The sequence below is a fragment of the Populus alba genome, chromosome 17, assembly GCF_005239225.2.
Source record: "Populus alba chromosome 17, ASM523922v2, whole genome shotgun sequence".
NCBI classification, from domain to species: Eukaryota; Viridiplantae; Streptophyta; class Magnoliopsida; order Malpighiales; family Salicaceae; genus Populus; species Populus alba.
Window position 1 is genome coordinate 5,778,382 of NC_133300.1, and position 23,762 is coordinate 5,802,143.

Below are 23,762 nucleotides of genomic sequence, written 5' to 3' on the forward strand. Positions count from 1 at the left end.
TTTACTTTTGTTTGTAAATTTCAAGTTATTCCTCTTTATATAATTTAATTACTAGTTCACTCACACATTCATTGTTGATTTTCTTTTTATAATTAAGTAGTTCAAATTCATGAAAATAATTACACATGCTTGTATTCTTTTTCACCCATAAAAAGCAAGTATAGCCTCTTCATTGCTTGAGGATATATTTTATATATACAAATAAGTTATGCTTTCAAAATATTTCTTCGGAGTTTGATTTTGGATTCTATTTTAACGACTTGAGTTAATCATTACACTTGTCAACTTTATTGACCAAATAGCGAAAAAGGTGCAATGGTAATCCATGATTATCATTGTTGTATATAAAATAACAAACTATGTTGAAACATTTGGTTAGACTAAAATAATCCTAAAATAATGAATTGATCTTGCAATTAAGATACCTTCAAGCAAAACAACCTACCATTATAACAAGTGATAATTTGAAAGAGACAAATGAATTTTCCTTCTACCAAGTTGTTTGTTGTGTACTCAAGTCTCTATTTATGGCTATACAAGAGGATAATGTCGTGACCACTGCTGCAAGTTGTAAGGATGTTTTATTTCTGCTGTCACAGGAGGATAGTAATCTACATGAACTTTCATTTATTGAAAATTATGGTTGGGGTGATCTTGGAGAAACTGGCAATATTTCATGCAGTGATGATATGCAGTGTGACAATAGCTTTGGTGTAGATCCGTTTTACATTGAAAAAGGTAAGTTATATTAATCATATGTTATCTTCTTATTTAGATAGAAATGTTATCTGCTTGCAATACCATATTGTTTTGAGGAACCTGTAAACACTTCTCAGGTATCATCAAATATATTGTTCTATATTTTTTTCTGCAGTATAGTTCTCTAACGGGTTGCAACTGTTTCATTTCCTTCAATTTGATCTTGTTAAACTTTTTCTGAATCTTCAATCAGTTTATATCTTTCATTTTTTTTTTTTCATATAGCATGCTGTATGTTTTTGTCATCAATGCTTATCTGGTCAGGGTTTATCCTTGTGCAGTTATAATACCTTGGCAACTTATGGGTTATGTTTATAGGTTATGAAAAATGTGAGGCTGGTGGTTTTGAATTTTTGACACCAACAACACGAAGAAATGCTTTGCGTGTATTGCGAGCTATGCAGCTTCCAAAGCCTGGTATGTTTTGCAGTACTGTTACGTGTTTTTGTATACTCATTCTGCTAAACCAAGTCAACAAAAAAGGTTAACTGCACTGCTTCCATATACTTCCATATGGTGTTTTGCAATGCTTAACTTTATTTTTTGCATGCTTTGTAGTTTTACTGGAAGGCAGTCCTGGTGTTGGTAAGACAAGCTTGATTATTGCCTTGGGAAAATATTCTGGGCACAAAGTTGTCCGCATAAATTTGTCTGAGCAGGTTTGTGATTCTTTATATGAATTTTTGGTTTGTCTACACCATCCCCCATCTTTATATTATTTGACGTCATCCCTTTGCTGTTTGTGGGCTTACTATGTTAAAAATGATAGTTTATTGTTGCTTGAGGTGCAGACTGACCTAATGGATCTGCTGGGAACGGACCTACCTGTTGAAAGTGAGGAAGGGATGAAATTTGCATGGTCTGATGGAATCTTGCTACAGGTCTAAATTTTGACTTCAAAAGCCTTTTGCATTGCTAGTAGTTTGGAAAACATATTTAATTAAGAAATTGTGAAATTGCACCTTTGCAGGCTCTAAAGGAGGGTTGTTGGGTTTTGCTGGATGAGCTTAATCTTGCCCCACAGTCTGTCTTAGAGGCACTACTATGACCCTTCTAGTTAATTTTTTTTGTTTTACTTTTTCCCCAACTTATTCTTTATACTGCTTACAAGTTGACACTGATTTGATGACATTTGTTCTTATCAGGGCTTGAATGCTATACTGGATCATCGTGCCGAGGTCTTCATTCCAGAGCTTAGCCTTACCTTTAAATGTCCATCATCTTTCAGAATATTTGCATGTCAAAATCCTTTTTCTCAAGGTGGTGGTAGAAAAGGCCTTCCAAAATCCTTTCTGAACCGTTTCACTAAGGTGTGTTTTTATGTTTCCATCGCTGTTCTGCAAGTCTCATATGTGTAGAACTAGTGGATGTGAATGCATCAGATGGTTCATTTTTTGTTTACTTAATGTTGGTTTCAGGTGTACATAGATGAGTTAGTAGAAGGTGATTATCTTTCCATCTGTAATTCGCTTTATCCCTCCATTCCAAGACCCTTGCTTTCAAAACTGATTGTCTTCAATAAAAGGCTACATGAAGACACTATGTTACATCACAAGTTCGGTCAAGATGGCTCCCCTTGGGAGTTCAATTTGCGTGATGTGATTCGTTCATGTCAGATCATTGAAGGTGTGGTCTAATTATTTATCTCAATTTTTTTTTTTCTAGTTATTGTATTATCAGCTATTTAATAATGTAATATTGTTGGCTTATGATTCCACTTTCAAAGTTCTATGAAGAAATACAATACAACAATGCCTGAATTTTCATTATTCCTTTTTGTGTTTCTATTTTGATCATGCTCAATTTTCTGTCTATGTTAAATTTAGGTGTGCCTGAGAAGTTGAAGGTTGATTGCTTTCTCAACATTCTCTATGTTCAGAGAATGCGTACTGCTGCTGACCGCAAAGAAGTCCTGCGGATCTATGAAGAGGTATTTGGGGTTAAACCATTCATTAATCCTCACCCACGAGTGCAACTAAATTCTAAGTATTTGATTGTGGGGAACACTGTCATCAAAAGGAACATTTCACGGTCATCCAAGCTTTCAAACAGTACATTGAATATTATCCCCAGTATTCGCCACAGCATGGAAGCTGTTGTCCATTGTATAAAACATCAATGGTTGTGCATCCTGGTTGGTCCACCTTGTTCAGGGAAGACTTCACTGATAAGGTTATTAGCTCAGCTCACTGGCAATGTGCTAAATGAATTGAGCCTTTCAACTACAACTGATATATCTGAGTTGCTTGGATGTTTTGAGCAGTATAATGCCTTTCGCAATTTTAGGTCCGTCATTGCTCAAGTTGAGCGCTATGTTAGTGAGTACTGCAACTTGCAATTGGAGTTTTCAAAGGTGGCATTTATGAGTGAAAGAACTGATTTGATCACCAAATGGCTAGCTTTCTTATCTACTATGAATTCGAGCTCCATGGCAAGTTCTACTTCTATTCATCTGGAGAACTGGGAGAGCATGATGAACGCTCTTAGTTTGCTTGTTGAGATCATTCAACAAATGAAGTTGGATGTTGTACAAAATGAATTACCTTTTTCTTGGTCAACTGAAGAGCTAAATAAAACCATCAAGGTAATCTCAAAGCTGCAAGATGATCAACAAAGAAGGTCACGTTCAGTTAAGTTTGAATGGGTGGCAGGATTACTCATCAAGGCAATAGAAAATGGGGAATGGATCGTTCTAGAGAATGCAAATCTTTGCAATCCCACGGTAATTTTTACATTCTCTTGAATTCTTGATTTATAAGTCTCCTAACACCAGTTCATAAATATGTTTGCTTTTTCACATGATTGTTCACCTCAGGTTCTTGATAGAATCAACTCTTTGGTGGAGCCGAGTGGTTCGATTACAGTTAATGAGTGTGGGATAGTTGATGGAAGCTCAGTGGTTCTTCATCCACACCATAATTTTCGAATTTTCCTCACAGTTAATCCAAGCCATGGTGAAGTGTCCCGAGCAATGCGAAACAGAGGAGTTGAAATCTTTATGATGCCACCATACTGGCTACATAATGATGAAAGTGGCTGCAGTGGTGCAGACTTTGAACTTAAGGATGTAAAACGATTTCTTGTTTCATCTGGCATTCCTATGGATAGATTAGTTGATTCAATGGCCAAAGCTCATGTTTATGCCAAGAATGAAGGCTTGCATGTTAATGTTCAAATCACATATCTTGAGCTTGCCCACTGGGTCCAGTTATTTCATCAGCTTCTCATAAATGGTAACCAGCCTTTCTGGAGCCTCCAACTAAGTTGGGAACATACTTATTTATCTTCTTTAGGTGAAGCTGTGGGATGGGATATTGTCAATCATGCAAAAGTTGCTTACTTCTCAACAGCAACGTTGTCAGAATCTGATTTGCCCACAGGGTTTTCATTTTATTTGCCTGGGGGGTTGCCAGTGCCAATCAAGTTGAGGGATTTTATATGGTATTCAAAAGAAGCTTCTGTCAGACAGAATCTCATGTATTTGGAGTACCTTGTGTCTCAGTACGAGTTAGGATCTTCCAGGAACAGGAGCTGTGTGGACAATGCTTTGTCTGCTACTAGCCACAAGGGAAACGGTTTGATGGATATGAACATGAAAGGGCAGCTCATGTTTCCTAAGGCTCTGAACTGCATGAATGCTAACTCTATTAGGAACACAGAAATTGACATGAAGCTGACGAAGAGGATGCTGTTGTTTGCTGCCAACTGGACAATTGAACAAGCAACTGGAAGCGATTATAAACTTTATCTTCTCCACTTTCACTGGTTTAGTTCCAAACTGCAATCATGTGATCATTTTTTCAGATCTTTTCTGCATTTACTCGAACAAGAATTGGAGCATCCTATTTGGAAGTGTATTTTTCATTCCTACCACGAGCTTGCATCCTTTCCTGCTGCAGATTCTAGCCTGCATCTGACACCGTTGCTTTCACTTGATTTTGTTGATTTAACTATGTCATATGACAGGCCAGAAGTGTCACATAAATTCCTTTGCAATGCTATTAACTGTATAGACCTTCTGAGGCTTTCATATCGACAGTGGAATGCTCAAAGTGAGCATGAATATACTAATGAAGCTCAGCATTTCAAACCTTTCTTGGGTGCTCTGCAGGAGTTGGAAAAGGAAATTCTTAATATGCTTGTTGAATCTCCATCTTACAATGTCCTGATAAAATTATACAGTGACATTCTTGAAGATCACTTGACATTTTGGGATGCTTTTACCTCATCCCGGTTCGAGAAATTGCCTGTTTCTTGGCATTCTTTGATGAAGGATGTTTTGAAATTGCGGGATTTCTGTCCTGGAGCTGTTGACAATCTATTCATGGTAATTCCAGTACAATTTTGGCATCTTTCCTTTCTCTGTAATTTATTAAGTGACAATTAAAATTTTAACTTTCCGGTGCAGATTGCTGGGAATATAGATAAAAAACTTAATCAACACTCACAACAATCTTTGCTCTGGATTCATGGTGGTCATCCAATTTTACCTGCATCTGCTGAATTATTTAAGCAGCAGCAGTTGTTTATAGAGCTATGCGAGTCAGTTTGGCCAACAAAGGCAAATCCCTATAATCAAGGTATGGCTTATTGTTACTCTGATTCATTTATCACAATCATGTTTAACTGGTTCTATTCTTCTTCTTGTCCCTTCATCTGTCTCTGTCTAATGTGTGTAAAAATTTTCATGGCAGGGGATGATTGTCTCGTTGAGTTGGCCACATCTTCCACCCCTGAACTTCGCTTCCTTGCAGTTCAAGGTAGAGCTTTCACTTTTTTCTTATGGGGGGTTTATTTTGTGGATAAAAATTTCCATGAAAATGATTGGGCTGGAATGTGCAATTTGTCTTCATTTGTTGATTTTTAATTCATTAAAGTCATCTCAATTATATTAATATTATAGTGTCTTTTTCTAGTTCATCACACATAATATTTGTGATTTCATTTTCATTTGGAAAGTCACATGGTAGCTCATTGTTTCAAGGATTAGACCTTGTTGCAGTCATTATCAGTGGGCCAAGTATTTAGCCTTTGGTTGATTTGAGTCTGGCTGTAAGTCTGTAAGCCCTAATATGTGTTACATGTTTCCAAAATAAAGAATCTCAGTCATCTATGTGCACCTCGCTCTAGAGCTTGGCATATGTGGCAGAAATTGTATGCATTTAGTAGAAGGATATTTACTGTTATCTTTTGTGGGTTTTGGAAGGAGAATGGTAGTAGCAGTACACGCCATCCGCTAGCTTCTATTCTCAAGCGCCCCTCTCCCTCACCCACCTCTTCTATGATATTTTCTCACTTACTTACTGTGACTTTGACATTTGATTCAACATCTCCATGAATTTTCTAATATAGTTTTCTATGTAGGTATATGCATGTCAGCATATATTACCAGTAGATTTGATGAAGATAGTGGTGAAGTTGCTCTGCATTTGGCGGACATGAGTCAAGTTTGTGCCCTATTACCTAACACTTAAATGGTATGCATTTAATAAATCCTAAACTAACTGGCTATTATTCTATTAGATGCTGTTGAAGAGATTTGAATATGAGAAAAGCAAATTGGAGGCGAAGTTAAAGTCTGTTGAGTCTGCTACTATCGAGGGAAATTCAATATCTTGTTGTGATTTCTCTCCTGAAGCACGGTGTACAAAACCTGGCTTTGCTTGTTGGCTGGAAACGTGTCCTATTATTGACAATACAAGTTTTTTCCTTGACATGGATCTACTTCAAAAGCTTTCAATGATTGTTTTGGTTGATCACAAAGAATGTCAGCTGGTAAGATCAATGGCATTTGTTTCTTAAGCCACAACATTTTCTAGTTGGTTGTAAACTTTAATATGTACAAGTTTAGTAATCTATTCTTGTGTTGTAACTGGTTAGATAGCACAGCTTTTGATTCTGTTTAGTTGCTTTGGATATGGAAGAAAATTTGGCATACTTAACTAGTCCCTGACTGTGAATGTCAACCCTAAATAGGCTGTCTGTTTGTTTAATCCAAAAGAAGATGAAAATGGTCGATACATAAACAATGCACGTGTCTAAGAGCAAACCTATGGTAGATCTTGCTTGTTTAAGTCATGTTTTCAAATTAGAAATGCATGTGTAAAATACTATGAGAGATTTGATGTCGCACCTCTCTCCTAAATACTCTGGTAAATCATCTTAGTTAGCATGTTTAGAATTTTGCTTTTAGTTAGCTAAGTAAACCAACCTCTCTAATTTCTTCTTATTGTTAACTAATCAATTAAATTTACCCACCAAACATGCATTTGTAAGCATACACAACCTGCTGTCCATTAAACAAACTTATATGATATCTTATTGTCTTGTTTTTTATCATTCACTTATATTTTACATCTTTGTACATAGCTGTCATGTTGATCAATTACACGCTAAAGGAGTTCATGCATCATATGTTTACATATGCTTTTACATGTGTAATGACCCATACACAAAAACTAACCTATAAAAGATACAATGGCACTACATAAGTTAAACATCAAGCTAGGATTCCAAAGACCCTATCACCTGAACCCTCTCTCAATCTCACTTTGATTCTCTGAAAATAATTTTATCAACTACTAATGAGATAACCCAGTGAATGATTAAAGAAAAAACTTGGGAAACTTCATAAGTTTTCAAATATATGCCCAACATGATATTGACATAATATTTGCACAATTAAACATGTATGACAATTGAATGTCCATATCTCATATCCATATACTACTCAATGGTAAGCACATAGGTGGCCACAATTTCATGTAAAGCAAGCTTTACTCTTTTCACATATCATGTGAATTATATCAACACAATATTTGGGTTAAAACATAGCTTTTAATTATCAATTTAATCACTCACCTTAAGCTATAGTCCTTTTTCCTTTACTTTCTTTTCTTTCCCTTCTTTTATGGTCTCACAATCTATCTTTGGTTTCCTTTCTAACAATTCTATTGAATTTAAGCCTAATACTTCACAATTTGTTCTTAGGATATATGGTTTGGAAGTGTTAGTTTGTAGGATGTTTAGCTCTCTCTTAGGTTCAAGAAATGGAAGAAACAGATGTAGTTATTTTTGAATTTTTTTGAAGGAAAGCACACCTCTACCCTCCTTTTGACACCTCACAAGCATGACATGCCAAAACCTGTCCTCCTTCACCTACCTAATCATGCAAAATTTATCCAACTTCACCTAGTTAAGTTAGTGATTGCATTTTGAACCTTCTTTTCTTTAGTTCTTTCGCTTTTGTCCCCCAATTTTCTCTAATCTTACATTATTCTAAAGAAATCATCAATTATAGTCAATGCAAGTTTTGGGGTGTTACAATTGATCTAGCATCCTTCGATAAAGGACTTTTTCATAAGAGCTGATGACAATGTGATCCATCAGTTTATGTTTTTGCATTTGATAACTAATGTTTTCACTTGAATTTCCAGCAATGTTTTCCAATCTCTCTTTTTTTTTTTCTTTTTTAATTTATTTAACGCAGTCGTGTCCTTTTATCTGATTCAATGTGTGCTCTGTTTGCTTCCTCTGGTGACAGGCTTTGGGCAGTGTATCTAACCTGATAGAGTCTGCCATGAAACATTCTTTAACCTTTTCAACAAGACCTCCCCAAAATTTTATACCTCATCAAAAAATTTTGTGGACACTTGATGCATGGATGTCGGTGGATGCAGGTTAGTGCAATTCCTTGTTTATATATTTACCTGCTCTTCAATGATAAACCAATGCTCAGCACACCTCTTTCTTTCAGTGAATGCAAAAATTGCCAGTTATGTTCTTGAAATGTGGTTTTGGTGGCATTCGTCTTTGTGGAGCCATTGCCCTGTTTTTTCTGAGGTATTGGGATAATTTTGTGGATTTTGATGACTGAATACCAATTTGAGGAGAATCTGTTTTGATAGCTTATTTTGATACAGAACTTTGGAAAAGTTGATGGTTATCATACTCCACTGCCTGATATGCTAGTTCAATCTGTGCGGACTGCATCTGTTGTCCAATCTCTGTAAGATCTGTTATTTCTACCTTTTTTCTGCTTATGAATTCCTGAATGTTGTGATCCTTGTATGTATAGTTGCATGTGTCTAAATACATTACCCTATGTCTATGTATGTTATGTTGCGCAAAATGGTTTATGCACTACACTTTTGGTAAAACTGTAGCCTGAAGATTCACACATTGTTTTAATTCATTTATCTGTTTACAACTCTGGTCAAGTAAAAATTAGCAGCAGTTTGTCCATTTCTTGGTTTGCAATCACCATAGATCATCACTGGCAGGAAAAAGCCTGAATAATTTGATTCTTTCTGAGTTGTATTGTTTTCCTCTTTGTGAATTCATGCCTGTGTTTTGCAACTTGTTTTCCTTTTGAGATCCTTGTGTGGAAAAAAATTAGATGAGACTTTCATGAGAGTTACAGGCTACAAAGGTCGCCTTTAGCCTTCAATCAGTTTTCAGATCTTGTTGACCAATATACAGAAAACACTATGCAATTCTGTAATTTACATTGTATTTCTTTCATTTTCTAATTCAGGCAAAGAACATGTGCTATTAAGGATTATTCTGTGCACTGCTTGAAGCTTAAAGCTGCTTCTTGCAACTTGTGGCAAAGTTCTTTACCAGGGATGGACTTATCCAGTTTTCTCTTATCTGTTACTCGCTCTCTCTTCCAACAGGTAGCTTGCTTTATGTGAATTATAGAATTTCAGATTATTTTCTTTTAATGGGCAATTGAAACTTCATATTCTTCTGTTTCCAGATTATATATGCACACAGAAAGGCATTTGATGCTGATAAGTTTGCTGCAATCAAGTCCATATTTTGCTCCTTCCATAAGAATGTGGCAACGGTATGATTTTTGTATTTCCTTTTATCCATGTGATAAATAAATCTGTGATTTGTTTTTATGTAGCTAAGTTCATTCTTGTTTCTCAATTTGTTAGCCAACTTTACAAACCTTTATGAGCTGGTGTTTACTTAATAAGAATCTTTGCATGCTATTTCTGTTGAAAATTAACATCTCTTGACATGTTTATAATGCCTTCTTGTGGTGACAGCAAGATGACATACAGTGTTTGGTATCAATTCTTGGATCGTCAAACCATCAAAAGCTGAACTCCTTGGTGTCTTTGTTCATTGAGCCAATACTTAAGGAGCTTTATCTTCACTTCTCATCCACCGGTGATTATATGTCTTCCTTGTTTATTCATTTAATGTATTCTAGTTTATTTAGTGTGCTTAATGAAATTCTTGTTGCATTCTATATTTTATCTTATTTTGTGAGCGTTTTTCATTTTGTAGAGGTGTACTTGAACATGGGCCATGCATTCTTAAAAATCGGGGCTTTACGTTTTAGTCTCTTGCTTAGCTGTGATGATTTCGACCCTGCCTTGAAATATTCTTTCAAGCACTCTCAACTAGAAGAAAGGATTTCATCTCTTGAGCTTGAAATAAAGGTGGTATTATTATCAATCTTTTCATATAATTTTATATGTTAATTTATTTGTAGGTCTGCATTCTACTTTATACCACATGCTGGCAATGCCTGCTTATGTTTATCTAAGACATCAAACTTCTTTTGACTTGTGATTGATCAGATTTTTTGCTTTTTAATGAGAAGTTAGTAGTATTGCCACCATATGCTAGAATTTTCTTCACCTTCCATTTGCTGGTGTGACAATTTTTTATTGAAACATATTTTCTGATGATGTGGCTTCTTATAGGTGCGGCAAGAATGTGACTATCTTGCAGGGCGGTTATCTTCAATAGAGGCTGATAAAAAGCGAGCAGATTCATTAGAAAGGCTTGAATTTGAGCGTAGAAGGATTCAGAAAAAGGTATTTTCCCTTCCATTTTACTTGGATAAGTATTTCCTTATGATAATTGGAAAAATAATCGTATTTGCCAACAATTAATGATAAATGCAACACTCTGCTGGATTGATTGATTGACTGGAACATGTATTCCCTGTTTTGTGACCAGTATTCTTAAGAATTATTTTTTGTGGACCCTTAAGTAATGATGATCTATTCCAAACAAAAAATTGAATTATTTTTGTGGACCAGATTACTTCTTGCTCAGATCTATGGAAGTGTTTGTGAGATTTGTATCTCTAGAAATGGGATGCAAATTACTTTCTGAACCTTGTGAAAAAATCTAGGGCATTGAATTTATCACCCTTCTATTTGATTTGCATTGCTTATGAGTATTAAGAATGGAAGCAAAATGATGCTATATATTTAATGTACATCTTGTGCAAATAGTGTATTGTTACCATATACTGATGATTGCTATGCTTATTATACTTTTCAACTTTGTTTTTCTTACTGAGGCAAACTCTAATCAGTATTTTAAACTGCTGAAAAAAAGCAACTGCTTGGTTTACTTCTAGAATTTGCTTCATTGTTTATCCACATTCTGCTATTACTATTCCTTAACTATAGTCACTGTTATATAAACTTTTTTTGAGTCAAATATTTATCATGTTCTTATCAATTATTGGACAGTGAGCTAACTTGGTTTTTGTCAGATGGTGTTCCGTTGTAATCCTTTAAAATTTAATGCTTTGAGAAAGGAATGTGGAGAGTTCCTTAAACCTGCTAGGATGGTTGTGGGTTTGGTGGATAACATTGAAGGTATGGATTTACAACAAGTTCTTGAACAAGCATCCAATTGGCAGGTATAAGTTTTGCTACATCATTGATGATTCTCAATTTGACATAGCATGGTACATTTTCTTTCCATGCTGATCATAATTCTCTCTGGATTGCTCAGGCAACAGCAACCTCTTTTATTGACCGATTATCAGATGAATACAAGGAGTACATTGATTTAGCTCAGCCATTTCAAGTTGCAGTATATGAAATGAAATTGGGCCTGTCGCTGGTCCTATCATTTGCCTTGCTCAAGAAGGTCCTGAATAGAATCAAAGAGGATAACATGGATAGAGTCATGGTATTTTAAATTACCTTCTGCTACATTTCCTTTTTAGTTTACTGTTCTTTGGAAAAATTCATTCATTTACTTCCAGTACCTGACTTGGAGATTGTTGCAGGAATCAATTTATTCATTTATGAGATTTCCTCGTGTATGTGCCTTTGTACCAAGTTCTTCTCATTGCATAGGCAGTCCTGCTACCTTTTGGGACCGTGAAATGGGTTTTCTGGAAAAGCTGATTATGCTTTCTAGTGATGTTACTACTGAAAAAATGGTATGCATCTCTACATGACTTCTTTCTTTTTGTCCTGAGAATGTGTACACTTTGTTTTTTATCTTTTCATCTATCCCTCAAACTGGTTCTCTTTCTTTGCAATCCACTCCTTGTAGACTTGTTTCCTTCTGTCTCCTGTTCATGTACTACTTTGGCATCTTTCAACGTTCCTTTTATTGTACTCTTTTTGATGGAATAAATTATTGATTTGCTCAAATGCTTTTCCATTGGTAATAGGGGTCTATCTTGCAACTCAAAACTGGTCTTTATCAGAATATTGTTGTCCGTGTTGCACATTTTGTAGCTGATGCGCAGAGGATTGATGATGCTTCTTTCAAGGTGATATTTCTTTTAATGATTGATTTGAATACTTTTAAATTTACTTGTGCAAGTCAGCCCTCTGATACCTCAGCATATTTGTGAATTAGATATTGGATAAGATGTTCCATGAATTTGCCAACATGTGGATGAATATGAAAGTTCAAGTAAAATGCAAAGAAGGCGATGATGCTCAACAATACAAGTTCAGGCCTCGTGCCTTAGAGATCAAAAGCATTGTTGATGTTGATTTTTCTACTCTTGACCAATTCTTTCCAAACGATAGCTTTTCAGAATGGCAGGAGTTTCTCTCTGAAGAGGAATCTTTAGAAAAGGTGATTCTTCTTCTTTTGCTTCTTTTCTTTCCTCATTGTTTTCCCTTCCCGTATGATCTTCCAAGTTTTCTTTTTTATTCTCTTCAGTTGGAAGCTAGCAATGAGCATGAGAGTGTCCAGGATGAATGGAACCTTATGCAGGAAACCATCATGAAGAAAATGATATGCATACACAACCAATTATTTGGGTCCACCAATCTTGTTCTATATGTAAGTGGCTTATAAATTTTTCTTCTTCAATAGTTTCTATGACTATTTATCTCTCTAAATGATTTTGAAAATGTTAAAAGAGTCATGCTTGCATCGTTTCCCTGGTCAATGAATCATTTGATGCTGCAAAACTGTTATTGGCAGTCCCAAAATGATATATTTTATTTTCTGTATGCATCTCTTTTATAATCACTCTCCCTTCCGGACATTCTGGTCTTGCTTTTACTGACATTTAATATTTTTTCAGGCTGGAACTTGCCATGTTGTTGAGGCTGATAGGTTGCATTCATTCACCAACTCTTACACATTAGGGGTGGGGATGATTGAAGGTGATTACAGTTTACACCTTTTCTTGGTGTATGTATGGTATTTTGAAGGTGATTACAGATTACAGTTCACAAATTGTCATATTCTTTTCATTTCCAGGATTAGGAGGTCTGCTAACCTCCAGTTTGGATGGAAAACTCATACCAGAGCATTTACTTCGCCTTTGTTTAGAGCATGGTTCAAAACTTGTCTCTTCTCAAAAATCATCGGCCAATTACAATTTTTACAAGGTTCTGAAAACTTTTCTGCCTGCGTCAAAGTAGTTGTTATCTCATCTATTCCAGTTGTCTTTGCATTTAATGTAACTGATTTTTTTCCACTTTCCTAGGATTCAAATGCACCCATGATGGCTAAAATGGTGAAGTTAGTTGCTAATCTTGAACAGCAAATACATAGCCTTTTGAGTGAGTGGGAAGATCACCCTGGTCTCCAAAAAATCATGGATACCATTCAAATGCTGTTGGCTATTCCAGTGGAGACCCCTCTTGCCAAGGTAGCAAATATAGCTTACTCTTCCTGTTTATCTAGATAATGTTTTTACACTGATTGAGAGATATTGAACTGGAAATTGGATGATTAAATTATCAGGCAAGTTTGCTTTGCGATGAAACTAAATGCTTCCATGACAGGTTAAATAACATTTGTTGCAAATATATAGGATCTGAAGGTCTTCTAGTTTAAATAATTAGAGTGCATTGATTTCCATAACTCAACTACCAAGCTTAATGCTTAACATGCTCCAAAAACATTACTATCAGAACCTTATTGGATGCTTGGATCCGTCTGCATGAGTGTTTCTAATCATGCTTCTGCTTTTGGGTATCTTGTATGGACATCTTTGTGTTTGTTTAACATTTTTATCGCTTTTATATACACTGATTTTATTTTTTCTTGCATTAAGGCTCTTTTGGGATTGCAATTCCTACTCAACAGGGCCAGAACATTACAGGAAAATGAATCAAAATTCCCTCTCTCTGGTGAGCAATTCACCTTGTTCAAGTCTGTCATCTGTTGCATCTACACTTGATATGCATACTTTTGTTTATTGCCAATGTTATTGTTTGTAAATTTCATTCTTATTCATATCCTGGCATGTAGATCAATTGGAACCTATTTCTGCTCTGGTATGCTCATGGCAAAAGATGGAATTTGACTCATGGCCCGCTTTGCTTCACGAAGTGCAGGAGCAATATGACATTAATGCTGGCAAGGTAAGTTATAGTCTGGTGTTTTGGTTGTGGAAAAATAGAAACTTTGAGTGCAAATGACCTGAGCTTTAAGAGAACTGCATGGAAGGAAAATGTATTTATAATACCTGAACTGGGGATTGTATGTCCATAATTGGGTCTAAGGGTTGTATGTGATTACTATTGATATGGAACTTATCCAAAACATATGTACACAAGGCAAAGGTTTGGGATAACTAGTTCTGCTCTGAATATCACTTTCCAGATACTTTTATGCAGGGCTGTGGCATTTAAAATTTTGGATTAAACTGGTGTGGATAAGATACTTATTTTGAATAATACCAAACCTTTCAGGCATCAGTAAAAGGATTAGGCAAAAGATAATGCGTTACAATTTGGGCATTATTCTTAGAGATTTAAGTTTCTCTTTCTATCCTCATATGCTCTGTTATTCCCCTCTTTGCCTCTCTGACCGCATAGTTTGTGTTTTTCTTGTTGCAGTTGTGGTTTCCTCTATTTTCAGTTTTGCATCACAGTCATTCTGGTGATATTGCTGGATATGAGCAATCTACTATAGAAAGGCATGTACCAAATATTATGTACACATTTTGATTCTACTTGCTTCTTTTCATGTTCTTCTGTTTCTGTTCCTTTAGTTAACACAATTGGATCTTGCAGTTTAGAGGAGTTCATTCGAACTTCTAGCATCGGTGAATTTAGAGCGCGCCTTCAACTTCTTTTTTCTCTCCATGGTCAAATCACTGTTGGCAGATGCCTAGAAGTGCAAAATTATTCAAGGTAAAGCATGTCTCTGCACATTGGTGTTCTGAGGAAGATATTTCATCTTTCACAGTATAGCTGTGCTGAAGACAGTTATGATTTGCATACCCTTTAGCTGCCTTGTTTGTTCTTACATGATTTATGCTAGGCTATATAATAGCTAGCAATGCTGTTTTATGCCTGAGAAATTATGAACAGTACTGATTATAAATGAACCTTACAGCACGCGGCAGGAAAAAAATCTACAGATTCTGTATAATGTTTTCGGATACTACATTCAGTTCTTGCCAAGGTGAGTTCCTTGTTGGGAATGATTTTCAATATTGGCTAAAAGGTGCCCGCTGTTGTTCAAAATAGAATTAGTCCAGTGCAAAGAACTTTGGAATTGCCTTTCCTCATCTGTTTTTTCCTTCAAACCATGTTCTTCCATTAGTTTTTGTAGTATTTGATCCAAGTTAATAGATTTTTTGAGCATGTGATTATAAGAAAAAAAAAGTCAGATTAGATTCTTTTTTAAAAAAAGAAAAGAAAGACATGCACTCCATTTACCAACATGAATAAAAAATATTTGGGGTTGCTCAATGGGTTAATTCTGTCTGAAAACTTAGCAAAGATTATTGGAAGTGCTAGATTTAAATAGAAAAATAGTTGAAGGTGGTTAATTCTGAAATTTTTAGTTCAGGGACTAATTCTGCCTTGACGTGGGTACCTTTAGCCTTCAATATCTGTTCTCTTTTAGAAATTCTCATGTGCCTTTTCTTTGCTTACCATATTCTTCTTTCTTCTCAGTATATTGGAGAACATTGAAGCTAACAGAAAAGGTATTGAGATGGAACTGAAGGACATTTTGAAGCTATTCCATTGGGAACGAACAGAGATTTGCTTGTCTGTTGAAAACTCAAAAAGGACCCGACAGAAGCTTAGAAAGCTAATGCTAAAGTACACAGTAAGTGAAATCAAAGTTACCATACAAATGACAATTTCTTTGCATGCTTGTGGTTCCTTTTGGGAGAATCTGTAAATTTTGAGACAAGTTTACTCAAGGTCAAGTAATTTACTTTAGGTCTTGATGAACTAACCTAGCACAACAATACATAGAGCCTGTTTTTGTTCCTTATGCAGCAATTGTTAATTCAAATCAAGCTGGTCATGTACAATTATACTATAACAATATAATGATATATTTGGTGATAATGAAAGTCAATAGAAAGCTTTAACTATTTTTTAACACCTCACATTTGTGATTAAAACACACGTGTAAATAGGGCTGGTCATGTTTAGTTGGAACACAAAAAACGCAGTTTTGTTCATTTTTGCTAGATGTTACTAATTTCAATACTATCTATGGTTCTGTTGGCTTTGGGAGAGCTCTTGTCCTTAGTTTCCACTAATCTTTGTGGCTTTTAACTGCATACTAATCTTTGCAGTTTCATTTCTGTATGTTTCCACTTAGCTTTGTAGCTTTTAACTGCATTCTAATCTTTGCAGGTTCATTTCTGTATGCCTTTTGTTTCTCTAATAAAATCTTCATCTTGTTGCTTATGATTACAAGGTCTTTTTTGGTCTTAGCATATAAAGGGTTTTTGTATGGTGTATAAAGATGACAATACAATTCTGTGATGGTGAAAAACTTCACAACATTTCTGTACTATTTCTGAGGATGTGAGTATTGTGCAAGAATGATAGATTGAAGAGTGATCGAATTACACAAAATGGTTAATCAATAATATAGTAATGGAAAAATGCCTACTGTGATTTTACATTCTTTTGATTTTCTTTCTTTTGTTCCCTACAATTGATGGATGCAACTATATTATAAAGCTTAATTGCAATTGGTAGTGACAGAAGCATTCTAGCGAGTTTGAAAGAATGTTTTACTTGATAAATATATTCTCATCTGTTTGTTTGACAGGATTTGTTGCAACAACCTGTAATGCTTATTCTTGACCGAGAAGTACAGCAGAAAGGACCAAAAATTCATTCCCTGCAATTTCCAAAGGCCTTGAAGGATAACAAGAACACTATTTCAGATCTGACACAGTTCTGTGAAAAAGACAGGTTAGCTTTTTTCTACTATATCCTCTTCTATTGTCATCGATGCTTGTCCTGCTCTTTGAACTTTACTATTTTGTTTTTGGTGCAGGTCTATATGGTTAGCAGATTGGAGGAAAAAAGTAAATGATACTTTGCAGGACATGCACTTCAAAAACACTCTGGGATTAAGTTTTCTTGATAATAAAGGTCTTTTCCTTCCTTTTTTTGCACCCTCCTTCGTGGTTATAAATGCTATTCTATTAGCTCAAAATAATATTTTATGCAGATGTCACAAGTATCACCAGGCAATGCCTCGCTTCCCATTCTTCTCACCTATCACGTGATGAACAGTGGAATGTTTTGTGTTGGACAGTGGAAAAGATATTCAAAACTGCTATGGATTGTGATGATCTCTGGAATGACACAGGGAAAGGTGCAGGGAAGAAAAGGGCTTTATCTGAACTTCTAAAATTATTAGATACTAGTGGGTTGCATAAACACAAGTTTGAAATTATGAAGGTAAAAGGATATTTTTTTCTTGTGCTTATTATTATTTCTATGGTTGAAAAATAAGATGAAGTAATCTTTTTTCCTTCCCATGATGGTCCTTAATAGATATCCAACAGCTCCAACTGGTTGTTCATTCAACCATCATACAATGCACAGCATTTGTTGCTGACACCAAGTAGACTATCTGGTGAAGCTTTTGATGTTTCTACTTCCAGTGAATTGCAATGTTTGCCCGATGACTATGTGGATACTATGTGGAAATCAGCCAATGAGTTTTACTTCAAAAGTGTGGCATCTGTGCAGTTTATGCAAAGGATATGCCTGAAACCCCATGGTGATATTACTTATGATCAGGTACATTTCTGTGGCTGGAGTTCAAATAGTTCTAGTCAACTTATGAATCAAAATCTTCCCTGCTTGGCATTTTATCACAGTCTCTATCTGGTTAAGTTACATCTTTTTAATTCCTTAAATGTTTACAAGATGTTGATGCATTTCATGATGTTTCACATGACTTTTATTTCTTGATCCATGCAGGCTAGTAGGGCAGTCTCTTTTCTTAACCATCTCATTATTATACAACAATCACAACGTGCAGCTGCCTATGGTTTTTCTAAGCAATTGAAGTGCTTGCGGGAATGTACATATGCTTTTAAAAACTCATACGTAAAGTGCACTGACATTGATGAAAGAACTAGCAGTGAGTACTTTATTGTACAAAATCAACATGCCTTCTTTCAGTGCATGTGGAAACAAAAGGTAAGTTTCCACTTTATAATTGTGCTTGCACTTTCATCCTTTATTTTCTTTTCGGTCTGAATTCTTGTTAATATTTTTTCTTTTAAAATTTTTCCCAGCAACTTTTTGATGGTCTAACTACTCTGTTGGCTGAGGAATCACTGTTGCTGAGAACAGTGGAAAGCACCCATTTGAAGTCTTGTCGAAGTGTCAGACCTGCTGCAAATCATATGCTTGAATTCATTGAAAAATTTATCCCAGTTACGCAGAAATCCAAGGTGCAGAAGTTTTGCACTTCCTATCCTGTCATTTAAGCATGCTAGATTTTGTATTATTCTTATCAGTAATCTTTTACAGGAGTCATTGGATAACTATCTTCTGGGTCAACTAGGAGGCCTGCAAAGTCTTTTAAAGGAATCATTGGATAAATCTCTACTTGGCCGTGTTGTTACTATATCTGCTGGACCTTCACGTCCTTACATTATTTCAAAACAAATGGAACAGTTGGTGTATAAAAACTTCCAAGTTATTAAGGAGTTTGAGGAGCATTTCCTTGATTTCCATAAGCAAGACTGGAATAGAAGCTTCATCATAGAGACACTGCTTGGTCATTTTGATGACGTATTTAAAGAGGTATCTTATATATGTTTTCTGGCACTTCCATAAACAAGTTTCTTGCAAATTTGTTGACAAAATGAATGCAAAAAATGGACTTCACTTTTTGCAGGGGAAGATGTTGGCTGACCAGTTTGAGTCTGCTCTGAAGCAAAGGAGCCAGTCAAGAGATTCAAGTGAAGAGGTTGACCACAACAGTGGAAATAACTATCAGCTTGGAGCTGATTTTGACAGTGCCCTGAAGAAAGCGCACAACCTTGTTATGGAGGCTTTGGAAAAACAAATTTCTCCAGGTGATGGAGGCTCTCTATCTGAAGAATCATTGGAGAATATTTCTTCTTGGGAATATTTATTTAAATCATCTGTTCAAAGCTTGAATGTGGAAGAATTATGTGATATTCTTCTCAATATAATAACTTGTGCGGTATGTTTATCCCATCACCACTTTGTACAAATCAGATATGTTTGGTCATTTCTTATTGCCTTCTTATCTAATGTAATATGCTTGATCAGAAAAAAATGGTGGACCATTCTGGCAGTGAAACTTCCCATATTTCTTTTCACATTGGAAGGTGTTTTCAGCATCTTCATTTACTTTTGGAGCTAATATTGGGTTTCTGTGATGGATTACTTCAAGATCTTTTAGCGATGCATAAAACAGTAAGTTTGGATCCTTAATTGCCAAACAAATCACATCTGTGAAATGCATCTCTTAATTTATTGGTCACAGTGAATCTGCCCCATGTTTCCAAGGGTAACTGTTAATGGTGTCAATCTGAATCTTGTCTATTTCTGTAACCTTTTTTTGCATGCAGGTATCTATAATGACCCGTGAGCTGGCAAATGTTTTGGCTTCATTGTTCTCCAAGGGTTTCGGCATTTCTGTAAAAGACGAGGTAGATGAAGCTAGTCATGATACATCTCAAACTGCAAGTGGAACTGGCATGGGGGAAGGTTCTGGACTTAATGATGTCAGTGATCAGATAACTGACGAAGATCAACTTCTTGGAACTTCTGAAAAGGCATGTCTACTGTTATTGATATTTTACTTTATTGGGTTTTGCTTGTTTTTTGCAACTGTGCATTGTTGATGAAATTTCCTTTAATATGCAACTTCAGACAGGTGATGAACAAGATGCTTCAGGTGAAGTTCCAAATAAGAATGAGAAAGGTATTGAGATGGAGGATCTTACGGCTGATACATTCAGTGTGAGTGATGACTCTGGAGAGGAGAATGAGGAAGACGGAGAGGATGAGCAACTGGATTCTGCTATGGGGGAAGCTGGATTAGACAGTGAAGTTGTTGATGAGAAACTTCAGAATAAGGATGAAGATGATAACCCTAATAACACAAATGAAAGATACGAATCTGGGCCTTCAGTTACGGACAACGATACAAGTAGCCGGGAGCTTAGGGCTAAGGAGGATTCTGCTGCTATTGCTGATGATGAACCTGGAGAACCTGATAAACAAAATAATGAAATTGGAAACCAGGATGATCTTGATGATAGAGAAGAGAACACAGATGACATGAATATGGATAAGGAAACAGCATTTACTGATCCAACTGGATTAAAGCTTGATGAATCAAATCAAGGTGCTGAAGAGGATATGGAGATGGATGAGGACATGAATGAAGAAGGTGACCTGGATTCAAAGGAAGAAATAAGTCCAGAAGAGGGTGATGAGTCTGCTGAGCATGGAAACTGTGAGGAAGACAACATAATTTCTGCTGATGAAACTATGGAAGAACCAGATAGCGAACCAGTTGATGGAACATCTGTAAAAGATGAACCAGGGAGGGATAGAGAAGAGAGATCTGAGACCAATGCAATGGAACCAAGAAAAGATGAATTTGAACTTGGAATTTCTGATCTAATTAGTGATCATGTGCATGGTGCAGAATCTGCAACACAGCCAAATGGTCCCTCCCAGGCATCTGATTCAAAAAATGCGACAGCAGAAGCAAACATGTCTAACATAAGTGAAGCTCACAATGACCTCGCTCTGAGAAGCTTACCTTCTGGAAATACTTCTCAGAATGATCTGATGGTCTCAGATTCATCAAACAGTGGAGGATTTACTAATGATAAAAAACAAGCTCAGTTCCCTGAGAGGGAATCATCATCTGATCAGAGAGCCCAACCAAATCCTTACAGAAATGTTGGGAATGCACTTGAGGAGTGGAAAGAAAGAGTCAAAGTGTCTGTTGATCTGCCAGGAGACACCACTGAGGCGTCAGGTGAGATAGAGGACAAGAATGCTGATGACTATGCCTTCGTCTCTGAGTTTGAAAAGGGAACAGATCAAGCATTGGGACCTGCCACCTCGGAGCAGATTGAGTCCAATGTCAATGTAAATAGGAGTGATGAAGATAGTCTCACTGCTCAAAGAGATGAAGTCACCAAGATGGAGATTGAGGAGAGCGATGCTAAAGAATGGCATCTGAATCACTCTGCCTCAATCCTAAAAAATAAGATGGAAGAGCAGTTGCAGATCTCAGATTTTAAGTCAGAAAAGGAGGGATCCCCTGAAGTTCAGGATCATGATGGTGGTGATCCACAAAATCTGCCTGAGAGTGCGATTTCTGTTAGGAAGTCTTATTTGAGTGAGGACATATATCAACCCGATAATCTTCATGTAGATGACAACGACTTGGGAAAAGCCCTGGGTCCTGAAGAAGTTCCTCTTGATGTAAAAAGTAGTGCTTCTGCTCTTTGGAGCAGATACGAGTTGCGCACAACAAGGTTGTCCCAAGAATTGGCTGAACAGTTACGTCTTGTTTTGGAACCTACTGTAGCCAGTAAGCTTCAAGGGGATTATAAGACTGGCAAACGAATTAACATGAAGAAGGTAAACCACATTGTTGACTTGTAGTTCACTACTGATATTGGATGTTTTAATTGTACTTGACTTTCTCTTAGTGTTTTCCTGATGTTCTTTGCTGTGCCTGGAAAATAATTAGGTAATTCCTTACATAGCAAGTCACTACCGAAAAGATAAAATATGGCTGAGGCGAACTCGGCCTAACAAACGTGATTACCAAGTTGTCATTGCTGTGGATGATTCTCGTAGTATGTCTGAGAGTTGCTGTGGGGATGTCGCCGTTGAAGCTTTAGTGACAGTATGTCGTGCCATGTCTCAATTGGAAATGGGTAACATGGCTGTTGCAAGTTTTGGAAAGAAGGGAAATATAAGATCCCTGCATGATTTTGATCAGCCCTTCACAGGGGAGGCTGGGAAAAAGGTTAGTGTTCTCACCGTAACGTATCCTTCTCATTTGAGATTTTACTTATAAATGAAAGTTGTTGGTATGTTGTGTTTTGTTTTTCTCAATTCTATGCTTGAATGGATATTTATTTCTTTTGGCAGTGTTTTCCATATCACTGAAGAGTAGTCAAGAAGATGTAAATTTCTCTTACTTAATTTTTCTGGTTGGAACAGATCATCTCCAGTTTGACATTCAAGCAAGAGAATACCATTGCAGATGAACCAGTTGTAGATCTTTTAAAGTATCTAAACAACATGCTGGATGCTGCAGTTGCAAAAGCACGACTTCCTTCTGGGCAGAACCCGCTGCAACAGCTTGTCTTGATTATTGCAGATGGTCGGTTCCATGAAAAGGTACGTTTCCTTTACCTAGCTATTCTAAAGAGTGGGGGACGAAGGGTAAGGTCACACATCTTTGATGGTTCATGTAACACTAGCTGTGTAATTACAGAAGCTGACCATGTATGTATATCTATACAGGAGAAATTGAAGCGTTGTGTTAGGGACTTTTTAAGTCGGAAGCGCATGGTGGCATTTCTGGTGCTGGACAGCCCGCAGGAGTCGATCATGGACCAGATGGTAAGTCTTTATTTTGTTTTCTAGAAACTGTCATTCACAGCCACTGGACAAGCATTTCCTCTAATGCATACTCCATGATCTGTTTATCTGGTCGCCAGGAAGCATCATTTGTAGGTGAAGGTGAAAAAAGAGTGCTCAAATTTACAAAATACCTTGATTCCTTTCCCTTCCCATATTATATTGTACTGAAGAACATCGAAGCTCTTCCGAGGACTCTTGCCGATTTATTAAGACAGGTAAGCTTATTTTGTAACTTTTTTTTTTTTTTGGAGAACACTTATTTTATAGAAGCACCCACATTTTTAATCATGCTGATTTTTATCTTTTCCTTCATGGTGCAGTGGTTTGAGCTCATGCAGTATTCAAGGGAGTGAGTCTTTTCCCTCTGATAGGCTTTGTATAGCTATATATATATATAGTTCCGGCGAGAGAAATATTTCGAGGAAGATATAGATATAGTAGCATCTTTAAAGTTCTTAAGCACACTAATGTTGAATATCACCGTCATATATCATCATCAATGGAAAATTCAAATTCTTTTTTTCCATGGACCTTCCCATATGATGTGATTGATCAAGATATCTCTGAGATTTCATCGAAATTGCTTGTTTGGATTTCTGATTCTTTCAACTTGTGCAAGTCCCTCCAAGTTTCTCACCTGCATATTATCATAGTTATTAAATTCAGACCGGATTAATCCAGCCAAAGGTTCAAGTCATGGGAATAAAAAAAAAATTATGCTGGAAGTTTTGTTTTCTACATGCATGCTATAAAAAAATTATATAGTCTTAGTATAATTATCTCACATTAAGAAACAAGAAACAACTCATCTTGACTATAAAAAAAAAAAAAAATTGTAGTATATTTTTTGAATATATATATTATATA

At 36.2% G+C, this 23,762-nt stretch overlaps 1 protein-coding gene across 3 annotated transcripts in view; it reads left to right on the forward strand.

Annotated features, from left to right (window-relative positions):
* The window catches only part of LOC118054981 (midasin), a 38,398-nt gene extending 14,977 nt beyond the window's left edge, over positions 1-23,421 (forward strand). For all 3 annotated transcript variants that reach the window (XM_073405987.1, XM_073405988.1, XM_073405989.1), the window contains 52 exons: positions 600-738; positions 1,078-1,176; positions 1,318-1,418; positions 1,551-1,640; positions 1,730-1,795; positions 1,905-2,069; positions 2,178-2,385; positions 2,586-3,481; positions 3,575-5,086; positions 5,168-5,339; positions 5,454-5,519; positions 6,124-6,206; positions 6,283-6,534; positions 8,303-8,438; positions 8,516-8,601; positions 8,682-8,767; positions 9,296-9,437; positions 9,521-9,610; positions 9,819-9,942; positions 10,063-10,217; positions 10,485-10,598; positions 11,291-11,440; positions 11,536-11,715; positions 11,816-11,971; positions 12,209-12,310; positions 12,400-12,624; positions 12,712-12,834; positions 13,082-13,163; positions 13,261-13,391; positions 13,490-13,654; positions 14,063-14,138; positions 14,260-14,372; positions 14,850-14,929; positions 15,027-15,146; positions 15,352-15,420; positions 15,918-16,074; positions 17,041-17,186; positions 17,272-17,369; positions 17,449-17,681; positions 17,778-18,026; positions 18,210-18,431; positions 18,530-18,688; positions 18,768-19,043; positions 19,138-19,449; positions 19,539-19,685; positions 19,841-20,051; positions 20,149-21,878; positions 21,991-22,272; positions 22,470-22,649; positions 22,776-22,874; positions 22,973-23,110; positions 23,216-23,421. In XM_073405987.1, coding sequence (XP_073262088.1) covers positions 600-738; positions 1,078-1,176; positions 1,318-1,418; positions 1,551-1,640; positions 1,730-1,795; positions 1,905-2,069; positions 2,178-2,385; positions 2,586-3,481; positions 3,575-5,086; positions 5,168-5,339; positions 5,454-5,519; positions 6,124-6,206; positions 6,283-6,534; positions 8,303-8,438; positions 8,516-8,601; positions 8,682-8,767; positions 9,296-9,437; positions 9,521-9,610; positions 9,819-9,942; positions 10,063-10,217; positions 10,485-10,598; positions 11,291-11,440; positions 11,536-11,715; positions 11,816-11,971; positions 12,209-12,310; positions 12,400-12,624; positions 12,712-12,834; positions 13,082-13,163; positions 13,261-13,391; positions 13,490-13,654; positions 14,063-14,138; positions 14,260-14,372; positions 14,850-14,929; positions 15,027-15,146; positions 15,352-15,420; positions 15,918-16,074; positions 17,041-17,186; positions 17,272-17,369; positions 17,449-17,681; positions 17,778-18,026; positions 18,210-18,431; positions 18,530-18,688; positions 18,768-19,043; positions 19,138-19,449; positions 19,539-19,685; positions 19,841-20,051; positions 20,149-21,878; positions 21,991-22,272; positions 22,470-22,649; positions 22,776-22,874; positions 22,973-23,110; positions 23,216-23,248 — 11,226 coding nt within the window. In that variant the 3' untranslated portion in view covers positions 23,249-23,421. The remainder of the gene's footprint in view (positions 1-599; positions 739-1,077; positions 1,177-1,317; positions 1,419-1,550; positions 1,641-1,729; positions 1,796-1,904; positions 2,070-2,177; positions 2,386-2,585; positions 3,482-3,574; positions 5,087-5,167; positions 5,340-5,453; positions 5,520-6,123; positions 6,207-6,282; positions 6,535-8,302; positions 8,439-8,515; positions 8,602-8,681; positions 8,768-9,295; positions 9,438-9,520; positions 9,611-9,818; positions 9,943-10,062; positions 10,218-10,484; positions 10,599-11,290; positions 11,441-11,535; positions 11,716-11,815; positions 11,972-12,208; positions 12,311-12,399; positions 12,625-12,711; positions 12,835-13,081; positions 13,164-13,260; positions 13,392-13,489; positions 13,655-14,062; positions 14,139-14,259; positions 14,373-14,849; positions 14,930-15,026; positions 15,147-15,351; positions 15,421-15,917; positions 16,075-17,040; positions 17,187-17,271; positions 17,370-17,448; positions 17,682-17,777; positions 18,027-18,209; positions 18,432-18,529; positions 18,689-18,767; positions 19,044-19,137; positions 19,450-19,538; positions 19,686-19,840; positions 20,052-20,148; positions 21,879-21,990; positions 22,273-22,469; positions 22,650-22,775; positions 22,875-22,972; positions 23,111-23,215) is intronic.
* Positions 23,422-23,762: the final 341 nt, after the last annotated feature.